This window comes from Siphateles boraxobius, unplaced genomic scaffold, assembly GCF_051911475.1.
Source record: "Siphateles boraxobius isolate OS27281-9 unplaced genomic scaffold, OSU_SipBor_1 77, whole genome shotgun sequence".
Taxonomy (NCBI): domain Eukaryota; kingdom Metazoa; phylum Chordata; class Actinopteri; order Cypriniformes; family Leuciscidae; genus Siphateles; species Siphateles boraxobius.
In genome coordinates this window covers 13,631,984-13,644,961 of record NW_027509205.1, presented here as the reverse complement: position 1 = coordinate 13,644,961, position 12,978 = coordinate 13,631,984, and the positions used below count along the sequence as shown (strand labels likewise).

At 38.7% G+C, this 12,978-nt stretch overlaps 1 protein-coding gene across 4 annotated transcripts in view; it reads left to right on the top strand.

Moving 5' to 3' along the window:
- sgk1 (serum/glucocorticoid regulated kinase 1) overlaps positions 1-10,167 on the top strand; it is a 32,595-nt gene extending 22,428 nt beyond the window's left edge. The window contains exons 5-14 of one of the 4 annotated variants that reach the window (XM_077218745.1): positions 637-697; positions 6,185-6,260; positions 6,524-6,599; positions 6,705-6,893; positions 7,024-7,155; positions 7,871-8,107; positions 8,231-8,326; positions 8,468-8,623; positions 8,720-8,809; positions 8,983-10,167. In XM_077218745.1, coding sequence (XP_077074860.1) covers positions 637-697; positions 6,185-6,260; positions 6,524-6,599; positions 6,705-6,893; positions 7,024-7,155; positions 7,871-8,107; positions 8,231-8,326; positions 8,468-8,623; positions 8,720-8,809; positions 8,983-9,150 — 1,281 coding nt within the window. In that variant the 3' untranslated portion in view covers positions 9,151-10,167. Of the gene's footprint in view, positions 1-636; positions 698-3,727; positions 6,035-6,184; positions 6,261-6,523; positions 6,600-6,704; positions 6,894-7,023; positions 7,156-7,870; positions 8,108-8,230; positions 8,327-8,467; positions 8,624-8,719; positions 8,810-8,982 lie in introns of those variants that run through there. The other 3 variants (XM_077218747.1, XM_077218748.1, XM_077218746.1) reach the window with 3 other exon arrangements.
- The last annotated feature ends 2,811 nt before the right edge of the window (positions 10,168-12,978 follow it).

The following is a 12,978-nucleotide window of genomic DNA, read 5'->3' as shown; positions in this document are numbered from 1 at the left end:
ATTTCTGGAAACATTATTTGTTGACATTTGTGCCCATTTTCCATTTCTCTTCATTCTTTCTGGACTGAGCTTAATTTAGCCACTTAGTTGTTTACACAAGATAAAAGAGCAGTGAGACACATGGGCCAGGAAAGCTTAGCGTAGGTGTATCTGCAAAGATGTTAATACTATCCCTCACATATTTCAGCATTCTGTTAGCTCCCTCTCCAGGGAGGTTATTAAAGAAGTAGATATGGGTAATTTCTCTCTCTCTCTCTCGCTCACTTCACACAGAAAGCTTTGCTGCTTTGGTGGAAAACTGTATATGTCACATCATTTAATTTCTTCCAAACTGTAGATTAAGACCGAAGCGACAGTCCATCTGAACGTCATCCCGTCTCTCAGTAAATCTAAGGCACATTATTAATGAAGCAAAGTCCTATTTCTAATATTGTTACAAATGCAGTTTCGCTTAAAAAACAAACAAAAAACATTTAGGCAAACTCATCACATTCAGTGATGTTACTTCCTTAAGTACCAAGGCCTCAAGCATTAAACTTGTGTATAGGTCTAAAGAGACATGCAATTTCAACACAACAAGAGAATGTTTTCATTGAAGACATGTTGCACTGACCTACATAACTTTTTTTCCCCCAGGCAATGGACCTCTACTACCATGGAGACCCTGAGTCTGATTATTGTTGCCCCTCTGACACCAGTAAGTATTTTCAACCAGTCTTTTGCTCCTTTCATTGCCTTATTTTCACACTCTCCCTTTCTTTCTTATACATTTTCTCTCATTCACTCATCATCATAATTCTCTCAGGATCTCTCTTCGATTGGTCAGTACAGTTGAGTTACTTCTTTTCCTTTTTGAGTTGCTTTGTTTCTTCTCTCTGTTTTTCTTTTCTGCTGGTATAAACATAACCCGTAATCACGTTGATCCATGTAGGCTTAGAGTTGAACCTTTAATAACTATTTTTAGGTAAGTGCTCAAAACAGCACTTCTGTGAATAAAACACTCCTGCACTATTCAACTGCAAACACTTAACACCGCCTGGTAATGGTACAAATGCACCACACATATCAAGTTCTTGTGAACATGCATTGTATTCGCTAAACTGACACTGATAACAAAAAAAAAGATTTGATGTATAAGTGTGATTATTAAATTATAGGAACTTTTCTTTGCCCTTTTCTTTGGATGATTTTAAAGGGGAAAAAATATCTTGTTCTTTTAAGACATTTTTCCTTTTTTTAAATGAAATTAGCCAGAATTCCTCTATTTTGGGCTTGTTTAACTTTTCGTATGTATAAAATTGATAAAATATGCACTTTTACTTTGCACTTATGTAACAACTAAATACATAATAAAATGTTTTCTATTTCAAATAAATGCTTTTCTATTGAGCTTTTTATTAATCACAAAAATCCTAAAAAACTTTTTTCCACAAAAATCTTAAGCATCAAAACTGTTTCCAACATTGATAATAATAATAAAGGTTTCAGCATATTAGAATGATTTCTGAAGGATCATGTGACAGTGAAGACTGGAGTAATGATGCTGAAAATACAGCTTTGCAATCAAAGGAATAAATTACAATTTTAAATATATTAAAATAGAAAATGGTTATTTTAAATTCTAATAATATTTTATAATATTACTGTTTTTACTAAATAAATGCAGCCTTGCAACAACATAAAAACATGTTACCGACCCCAAACTTTTAAACAGTAGTGTAGGCCTACATTTTTTTCCAACAAAAATAAATTTTACATTGGGTTATGACATAAATTAGAAGTCACATAGAAGTGTTTCCTGTTTGTTTTATTGTCCATGATATCAAGTTAAAAAAGGCCCTAATAGCTCACCCATAAATTATCTGATGCTGACACTGTGGATAAAAGATTGTCAAAAATTCCTTAACCATGACATGGTTGTATAATACCAGTTATTTATGGATACGTGATAAGCTTATCTGAAAAAAGAAAAAGAAAAATACAAAAAATAATTGATTCATTACTTTTATCTTATTTCTGTGGTAAGTAGATTTTTCCCTTGTTATATCACAACACTGAACCTAGGACAGGTACAGAGAGCACTGTGTCCTGGGACCAGTCAGCTGAATTAGCTGTGCTTCCCATTTAAACAAAACATGTCAGAGTATGGAGTACGCTAGAAATTAAGGAATTTGAAATCACTGACATTCAGCAGTCTCATAAATGTGTAATTTAGTACAATCCCTATGAACTACAGTACATCTTTATTACATTTGTTTGTGTTCATATTACATTGCTCATACACTAAATCTGTCTAAATGATCTCATAAGCTCCAGAGTTTCTCCTGATGTAGTCATTGCAGGTGTGTTTGTGTACGCACATATTTGTATGCATTCATGCGAATGTGTGTGTCTGAGGGAAATTGCATAATGCTCTTGAAACCAGCATATGATTTAAGTCCACATTAGTATGCATAATCTTGTGGCCCTGTATTGAGTTCTTAGCAGCATTTAAATAAGATTTTACGCACTCTCTATCACCCAACATAAATAAACAAAGTGGTTGGACACTTAGGACTGAAGCCCCGTTGGTCTCTGTGTGCTCCTTCTATCCTCTCCCAGACCTCTATTCACTCACACACTTCCTATTTACACAATGAGAGATTGAAAAAGATGAGAATATGGATGAGATGAGCACAAGTAGACAGAAGGGGAAGAGAATCAAAATAGAGAGTATTGAACTGCAAACTTAGTTTCTAAACATCGCATAAAACTGTTGCGAAAAATAGACAACTACAATGAAAGTAATTTATGACAGTGGTGATGACATACAGAAGCGTGGCGTATGGTAGGGAAAACCAGGGCTAGTTGTCACACAGCAAAGTTGTCATGTTTTAAATGTTAAAATGTTATACACAACAATGTTGTCCTAGTAAACCACACTCACCTGGTCTCAAGAGGCGCGATAGTGACTGACACTAGCACCTGCAGTCTTTAGCGCCCTTGTTAGCGCGGCCAAGGTGAGGTACATTTGGTGCCGTGACCCAGATTGGAGTGACGTTTAAGGGGTTTAGTGTAGAGGATGTAAGCAAGTAAGAGCTGTGTGTGTGAACCTCACTCCCCTGGCGTCAAGAGGCATGCTAGTGACTGACACTAGTGGCTAGTCTTTAGAATCCTTCTTAGGACAAACCCTGTAGGAAACCCTGGTTCAAATCCCGCTCGGAGCAGGTTGAGTTGGACTGATTACATTTGCTTTGTGAATTATGTTCTTCATAATTGTTGTAGTGTTTACATATAGTGGAAAAGCTGGTAGGCTATATTATGACAAAAGGTAGGCTAGCCTAAGTTTTTATTGTGACAACTTACCTCATTCAATGTGGCAACTAGCCCTGGTTTTAAGATTATGTGTTTCAGTGTTTTATGTGTGATCATTTTCATGCTTTGTTTTTCTAATAATCTAAATGTTTGAGAGGTTCGCTTCTTCATGTTTGTTTCATCTGAATTCTCCTATTCAGACAGAAAAATACAAAACTAACGGTAGTAGCTACACACTCCATTCCCGCATTAAAAGTCCCTTCAATGGTCTCAATTGTGTCGCACGCGCCATTGATGCACACAATACTCTGTTGAGGTAGGCAACTGACTGGGCTTTGACAGACAGCCTCCAAGTTCATTTTGCTCTTGCTCCGCATGAAAATAGTGAAGCACATTGTTGGAGGGCTGGAGAAACTCCGCCCCGCAGATATCCGGTGTCAGATCAGCCCTGGTGGAATGCGACGGATTGAGAAAATCCTTTCACCTCCAAACTTCCTCGTCAAGCGTGTCTGCGGCTCCGTACTCTTTACATTGACCCCATGAAAGACAAAACTTCACCGCTCACATGTAAGTTGGATCTTGTCGAAAATCTCGCGGATAGTTTGTATAATGGAACTGTTTTAATCTAAATGACGGTCCGTTTATTGAGGCTGTAGCCTACTGGAGGCATCTCTAGGTGCGTTACCTTAGGGCAGTGACACGGTTTTAACAACGTATTGATATCTATATTGATTTAGTCTGATATGTGCACTTGGCTCTGCCTTTGCCATATAAATGAAATACTAGTCAGTCTCGGCTCTCATAACAGATTTACAGAGATTTACAGCACAATGAGAACTTCGGCGGAAATAAAGGGTTTGTAGCCTACTTTTTTCAATAACATTATTCACAATAAACCGGTGATATGGGTAGGCTATATTACACAGTTGGCCAATATAGGCTATAGTTAATAGGCCTATAGCGATTTATTCAAAACATCTGGAAGGTGGCAACGAGCGTTCAAACTTGTTATACGATATGGTTACTTAACAATGTACCTACTTAACGTGAGCAACGTAAAAATGCATATTAAGTGGATGTTCATTTTAGCCATCATGTTGTATTAATTAATGCTTCTTGCACTGTATCATGAGTTTTGTCTATATTGTCACAATAAAAAATATTTTTGGGATGTATGTATTAGGCTATCTTTATTCAATTAATGTTGTTAGGTGCTATAATTGTCTACTAATACTAATACAACAGCTGGTGAATTTTGTTGTAAAGCTTTGGGACAGTGCTGGTTCAGTGCCATGCACGAGCTAGGCCTAATAAAGATTTTTTATTGCCACAACCCAACCATTAATCCAGTCATTTATGAGTTTAAATCTTATTGAGGCTTATGTTTTGAGTTTTTTTTTTTTTTTACTTATGAGTTGGGTATGTGAGTGGGGCATGACATTGTGTAACTGTGGCAAACGGCATTTCATGATCTTGTGTAGCCTATATCACGGGCTCTAAGTGACAGAAGGAAAGAATGCCGAAGAATACTTGAATTTTCCTGGAAGCAAGTTAATGCAGCAAAAGTCCGACTCATTTATGCGAATGAACACACATTCAAAAACAAATTAAGCCATTTTTACTTCATGACATTTTTACGCCTTGGCATCGCGGTGTAGGCTATCCTACTTCAAACATTTAATATGTATGCACATTTGTTTTAAAGTTTTATTTGTTTATTAGGCATAAATGTTTATTGTAAAAAATGCTCTTCCTATCACCATCATCGGTTACTTCTCATTATTCAGACATGTTATTCGTGAGTTGTTAGTTGACAAAAAGGCTCGGATATGAATCAGTTTAATCCGTGATTGAATCGTTCGGACTATTTTGTAAACCGGTTGAACCGATTCATTTGAAAGATCCGACACAAAAGAACGGTTCATTCACCGTTAATACAGTCAGTAGTTTTCCAACGAGTACTGAAGTTTGGCTCGAATCCCTTTGCTTTTGTCTCATTCATGTGTCATCTGTCACAACGAATAAAATGGGTCTTTGAGAGAAAACGTGACGGGAAAGAGCGAAATAGTGAGCTATTACAGGATTCATTGATATGTGCACTCTTGAATGACATGCGTTTGGTCTGATGAATCAACCCGATCTCTCCTGTTTTTTCTTTACTGTTGTATACTGAACTGACACGTTGTTTACATTGAGAAAGACCGGGGTTGTATTATGACAGGCAGACAGACAGGCAGAGGTTTTTTTTAAATAAAAGAAAAGTGCAGTGACTCATTGGCTGAAGTTTTGTCTCGATTTTGAACCCTTCTAACGTTGCTCTCACCAGAACATGTAGTCCTGCTGAGCTTGTTAGGTCCGGGAAGATCTTGTTTTTAACTGCATGTAAACATCAGATTTTGAGGCGTGACGCGCTCGTGGTGTATCCTTCACTCACAGCTGTCCCCGACCTCACGGCTGACTACGACAGACCACGCCCCCTTAGACAGAGACTTGCGTCAGGACACGCCTCCTCTCTGAGAACACACACAAAGCCACGCCTCTTAGCGGAAAGCGATCTCTAGCCTCCTCCCCCAGCCTTTTAAATAGTTGGAACAGTAGTGTAGGAGGTCAGTAGCGCTTTGTGTCTTTTTGGTTACTGGCCCGGAGTGGAAAACTACAATGACAATTCAAACGGAGACGAGCGTTCCAGCTCCAGACTTGACCTACTCTAAAACAAGAGGACTAGTAGCTAATCTCAGTGGTAGGCTTTGTTTTTCAGATGAATGGAATCTCTTGAACCAACTTTAGCAAATTAAGGGAAGCATATTAAGTGTTTTTTTCTTTTAAATGTATTCTCTCTCTCTCTCTCTCTCTCTCTCTCTCTCTCTCTCTCTCTCTCTCTCATGTGCAGCCTTTATGAAACAGAGAAAGATGGGACTGAATGACTTTATCCAGAAGCTTTCCACAAACTCTTATGCATGCAAGCAGTAAGTTTATTTTATGCACATATGTAAAGAAATGTAAAGATGTTTTTTCTACTTTTGCCAAAGTTATAATTATTTTTAAAATGTACAATTATAGCTAATATACTTTAAATTAAAGGCTTAAAATGCATTTATTTTGTTGAAATAACTCACCAGGCCTTATTTTAAAATAGTAACTATTTATTTTTAGCTTTTTTACATTTCTCCTTGTTTGTTTGTTGAACTGCCCTTGTTATAACTTTGCATCTGATATTTTCTCCTGGCAGTCCTGAGGTCCAGTCCATCTTGAACTTGACACCTCCACAAGATCCTGAACTGATGAACAGCAACCCTTCCCCACCGGTATGTTGTTTGGCCATTGAAAGCATGTGTGTATATGCACAATGCATATTTCTACAAAACAATGTCTGAATCATATTTGTCTAATTATATCTCTCTCCTCTCCAGCCAAGTCCTTCTCAGCAAATAAACCTCGGTCCTTCTTCCAACCCCACCGCCAAACCGTCGGACTTTGACTTCCTCAAGGTCATTGGAAAAGGCAGCTTCGGCAAGGTTCTTCTGGCCCGCCACCGGAGCGATGAGAAGTTCTACGCAGTCAAGGTGCTGCAAAAGAAAGCCATCTTGAAGAAAAAGGAGGTATGGGATCATCCAAAGCAATTCACTTCTCATGACAACTGCCCAATTTTTTTTTCTCAAGCAGTAATATGTAGAATGCATTGGTTGCATAGGAGTATGTTAGACCTCTTATCATGACCTCTAACCTCAGGAGAAACACATCATGTCTGAGCGCAACGTGTTACTGAAGAATGTCAAGCATCCTTTCTTGGTGGGCCTGCATTACTCCTTTCAGACTGCTGATAAACTCTACTTTGTACTGGACTACATCAACGGCGGAGAGGTGCGTAATTATTAACTACGACTTATGCCTCAATAAACTCCTAATTACTACTTATTAATTGTTAGTAAGGTAATTGTTAAATTTAGATATTGGTTAGGATTAAGGGGTTGAATAGGGTCGTGCATTTATATGTGCTTTATAAGTGCTAATAAACAGCCAATATCATAGTAATATGCATGTTAATAAACAACTAGTTAATAGTGAGAATTGGACTAAACTAAAGTGTTACCAAATATTTATATGACTCGAAACACTACTTTTTGGTTAGAACATACTATAAATGATTTTTCTATTTATGGAGCTGTGATTTGCCAACTTTTTGTCTAATTCTAGAAGAACAATATTGATAAGAGAGAGTGATAGAAAATAGAATATTGGAAGGAGACAGTGAGGTAGATGCAGACAGAAAAAGGATATCCTGTCATGAGAAGCAAAGAGGAGCGGCTGGGCCCTGAATAGGAAACTCTCCTCAGGAAATGGCTGGGAGGGGAAAGTGTGTGAGGTGGGGGGAGCCAGATTTAGCAGATGTGGTGGTTTAGACTCGATCTAACTCAACAGACATCTCTGAGAGGGGGGCGGGGGTAGGGGGGGTTACATTCTCATTTCCTGCCATTGTTCAGGATTGCAGAGTCTAGAAAGCCTTGATTAAGTATGTCATTCAGGATATGGAATTCACAGCCTAATCGGTCTCCTCTTTCTCTTTGTTTTTCCATAGCTGTTCTATCACTTGCAAAGGGAGCGATGCTTTCTGGAGCCACGTGCGCGGTTCTATGCAGCCGAGATTGCAAGCGCCTTGGGGTACCTTCACTCGCTGAACATTGTGTACCGAGACCTGAAGCCAGAGAATATTCTCTTGGATTCACAAGGACACATAATCCTGACTGATTTCGGACTGTGCAAAGAGAACATAGAACCCAATGGAACAACATCAACATTCTGTGGAACTCCAGAGGTAAACGCTGTGCACTTTTATTGGTAGACAACGGCTGCTTTCAAACAATGCCATTGCATTTGCAGTCGATAAGTAAACACGTCTTGATTTAAAAAAAAAAAAAAATCTCTATTTGTCTTGCAGTATTTGGCACCGGAGGTGTTACACAAGCAACCGTATGACCGGACGGTGGACTGGTGGTGTTTGGGTGCTGTGCTGTATGAAATGTTATATGGCCTGGTGAGTTATTTCAGCAAAATAAATGCACTTCATGCATAAATGAAATGCATTGAACTAATTCGCTAACTTAACCGAATTGGAACTGACTTGAGTACTTGGCTTTTTACATGATTGCTGACTGTTTTTATGGTTTCTCCACAGCCTCCGTTCTACAGCCGTAACACAGCGGAAATGTACGACAACATCTTGAACAAGCCACTGCAGCTCAAACCCAACATATCCAACGCTGCTAGACACCTGCTGGAAGGCCTGCTGCAAAAAGACCGAACCAAGAGACTGGGCTTCACTGATGATTTTGTAAGTGTGTTTGAATTTTAGCAAAGTCTTTGCCTAATTATATCAAATAGCAGTCTGTTGCTCATATCTAATGTATCTTCTATTTCACTTTTGTAGACTGAGATCAAGAACCACATGTTCTTCTCTCCCATAAACTGGGATGATCTAAATGCCAAGAAGCTGACGCCGCCCTTCAACCCTAACGTGGTACGTTCCACCGCTCTTCTTGGTTGACTGACCACATTGCACTGGAATTTAGAGATAAGAAGGACCTAGTCATGCTGGCAACAGTTGTGATAAGAAAACGGGCAGTTAAAATCCAGCAATGCAAATTTGGCAACTTCTAATCAATTTATTGCAATGTCATTTTGTTGTTTCAGACGGGGCCTAATGACTTGCGACACTTCGACCCCGAGTTCACAGACGAGCCGGTACCAAATTCAATCGGCTGCTCCCCGGACAGCGCTCTAGTCACAGCCAGCATCACGGAGGCAGGCGAGGCTTTCCTTGGATTCTCTTACGCCCCTGCCATGGATTCCTACCTGTAGGCCGTCGAAGCAGAAACCTCATCCCATAGACTTTGACCTGTAGCTCATTACCATGGAAACACTGTCCCATGGATTCACACCTGTAGTGCATCACTATGAGAAAAGAAACCCCGTCTCATTTCCCTCCCTCCAGATAGGGGGCATTTGCACATGGCATATGGCAGCTCAAAAGGCCTTTGTTAAAAGGCCTGAGTTTTACACATTAAAAAAAGACTTGTCATCTTCATCGTCTGCATCCGAATGCACGATTTCTCCTCCGCTTTCACCCCAGGTTGTGTCTGAGAAACAGATGGGGAAAAGGAATGAGAGAAGATCGATGCTATTGGACGTTTGTTATGTACTTTTCCTTTCTTGAGATTTATTTCCAACTTATTCACTTTTATAGGATTGTTTGTGCTAGACTTCATTGTTTTGGATGGATTGAATGTGTGGGTGTAATGTGTATGTGCCTTCATTTTAACAACCCTTCACACATGTTTGTTTAATCTAAATCATGTGATCTGGCATGTCAGTCCGTGTCAGATACAGTACAGTCAACATGACGCTAAAACCACTAAAATATATCAGCATCTGATGTTTCTGTGATCTTTCAGTTACGCGTCTGGGATCAAGTTGCACATTTATCTTCCTAATTTAAAGAGCACTTCTTTTTTTGTGTTTTTCTTGTTCTTTTGACTTGAGCGGAAGGTGCTAGAGGAATGTGCTGCTGGTGTTTGTAGATACGCACCTGGACCAAGGAATACGACGTCTCTGTCCCTCCTTAGTCTTCTTAGGATGTACAGTAATCGTAACAGCTCAGAAATGGGCCAGTTTGTCTGAACATCACATTCCATTGAATAAGACTGTAAGGTTATTTAAGTTTGTTTGTATATTTTAAGGTCTATGTATTAGTTTTAATGTATATGGAACAAAAACCTAATGTATGCTTATATGTAACTATAAATGTACTGTAAAATGTTTGAATCATGTGACCTTGGTTGGTTCGCAATAAAACTTTATGGTTATTTTTCCCCAAAACGATCTTTGTGTTTTCCTGAAGAAGACAATAGGTAGATGAAACCATAACACTGGGATATATAATTTAACAGTGTAAAGCAAAAATGTAACGTCATTGGTTTACCTCAGCTGATCAAAGGTCTCTTTTAGTACAGTGTTGTGCGTCAGTCTTTCTTTCCCAACCCAGCGCTCACGCCACCCCTGCACATTCTTTAACCAAGCATAATTTTAATTTCTCTGGCAGCTGTCAATGTTTGCATTTATTAACTGTAGCTCCTGGAACTCCTTTTCTGAGACCCGGTGTAATGGTCTGAGCAAGTTCACCAGAAACGCGGCCTTAAACTAAGTCACGCATCAGCGAAATGACTGGTAGTTTATTAAAAGTAAACCTGACCTGAGCATTGCTTACGTAAAAGAGATTTTAGAGACATCCTATGCAAGATACACAGGAAATTATTAGCTGTAAAGATACTTCGGCTTTCAACAGGCCAACATTGCTAAGCTATGTGACTGTAATAATGAAAGGTTACTAAATATAACACTTATCAATAACATGCAAATTTGTGGTATCATAAAATCTCATAATAGAAATTTTGCAATTGCATTGTACTAAAATAATTAAATGCGTCATTCTGAAAAGCATGAATTCAAGGATGCCACCTTTGAAATAAGTCAGTTTTTGAAATGTCATCCCTGCTAGATATTCCATGGACAACTTAAAATGGTATTATAGGAAAGTGGAAGCGTTTAGGAACAACGCCAACTCAGACACAAAGTGGAAAAGCACGTAAAGTCACAGAGCGGGGTCACCGAGTGCTGAGGTGCATGGTGCGTAAAAGTCGCCAATGCTCAGCTGATTCCAAACTTTCACTGGCATTAATATCAGCACAAAAACGGTGCGGCGGGAGCTTCATGGAATGGGTTTCCATGGCTGAGCAGCTTCATGCAAACCTCACAGCGCAAAGTACAATGCCAAGTTTCTGATGTAGTGGTGTAAAGCACACAGTCACTGGACTCTGGAGCAGTGGAAACATGTTCTGTGGAGTGACGAATCATGCTTCTCTGTTTGACGGTCTGATGGGCGAATCTGGGTTTGGTGGATGCCAGGAGGCATTGTGCATGGTGTGGCGGAGGGTAATAGTATGAGGCTGTTTTTCAGGGGTTAGGATAGGACCCTTACTTCCGGTGAAAGGAATTTTTAATGCTTCAGCATGCCAAGACATTTTTGAAGACTTGGTGAAGACCCTTTTCTACCAGGACTGCACCCCAGTTCACAAAGCAATGTCCATAAAGACCAACTCCATATTAATGAATATGTCTTTAGAATGCAATGTCATTAAAGTCCCTGTTGGTGTGATGGTCAGGGGTCAGTTGCATAAACATTATGTTAAGACAGTGTCGTAAGATCTAGTATGACCCACTAGCAGTTAATCAAGGGGCAGTCATTCTTACTTTTCCATATCAAATTAGGCCAGTCTACATTTTTATTTAACTGATTTCAAAAGGTTAACAGTATTAAAGAAAACTCTGTAAACTTTATAAAATTGATGTCTAACTTGGTCTATGCAACAGGCAGTTGTCCCAATCTTTTGTAAATACAGTTTAGATGATATAGATAGATATTTACAATCTGAGATATCGTCTGCTAGCGCCTCCTAATGTTGCTTTTAAAAAGTGACCACATTTGTTTTTTAAAGCATGATCAGAAGATTGATATGATACATACATGCAAATATAAACATAATAAAGTTATTCTATGCACCAACGTATGTATAAACTTTTTATTTCTGTTTACTTTCAGATTTGTTCCATCAATGGGTTTGCAATTGTTTTAGGTTTCCAGCACGTAGGGAAGTTTGCATTTATTTATTTTTTAATTGACAATGATTGTAATAGTTTGTAAAGATTTTCACCCACACATAATCAATTTAAGGAGTAATAAAAAAATAAAAAATAAAAAAAACATCTAGTCAAACTGAGTCATGTTTGTGTGCCGTTGAACTTGTCACTCTTTCATGTAATTGCAGTTCTCTGGCCAGTAGATGGCACTATATCATCAAGATAAGCTGTTCTGGAAATGACAGGGCTATAATTCTGTGATCAAATGTTTTATATTCCATTAGGCCGAGGTAGGCCGGTTGCATAAATAGCCATTATGTAAAGACCGTGTCTTAGGTACTATTATGTATGACCAACTATATAACTGACTTGAAACAGTAATGAAGAATCTTAGAGAAAAAAATGTGATGACTAAGTTAAGACTGTCTGGGTTAAGTTGCATAAACTGCTAAGACTAGTCTTACAAGTTAGTCATCAATTTCTTCAACTGTTTCAAGTCATAAAAACGTATTCGTCTAATTTGATCATGCATTTGAAAAGTAAAACTGATTACCTCTCTACTAACTGCTAGTTGTTCGTACTTACTATTCTAAAGACAGTCTTAACATAATGGCTGTTTATGGCCCCTGATGTTACACGCATTACGATATAAATGGGGGGAAAAGCAGGAAAAACTAGTATAAAATGAGCAACATAAAATGTGCGTAGGTAGGTAGGTTTCGAACTCAGAGCAGCTGTGAAGCCACAACGGAATTGTTTCACGTCACACAATTAGTATTAAAATATATATACATACCTCAAGCAAATCTTTCCTCACAACTCGTCAGCACACGTCTTCTCCACGCAGCATCAGCAGCACATGGTAAAACGTAGACTCACGCAGGAAGAGTATCGGCCAAAGCGAGGTAAATAGGGTAAATATACATTTTACTATTAGGCCCATGGGAGCGTTCTGTTTTGCTCATTGCTGGGATTTGGCCTACACCAGTTCCA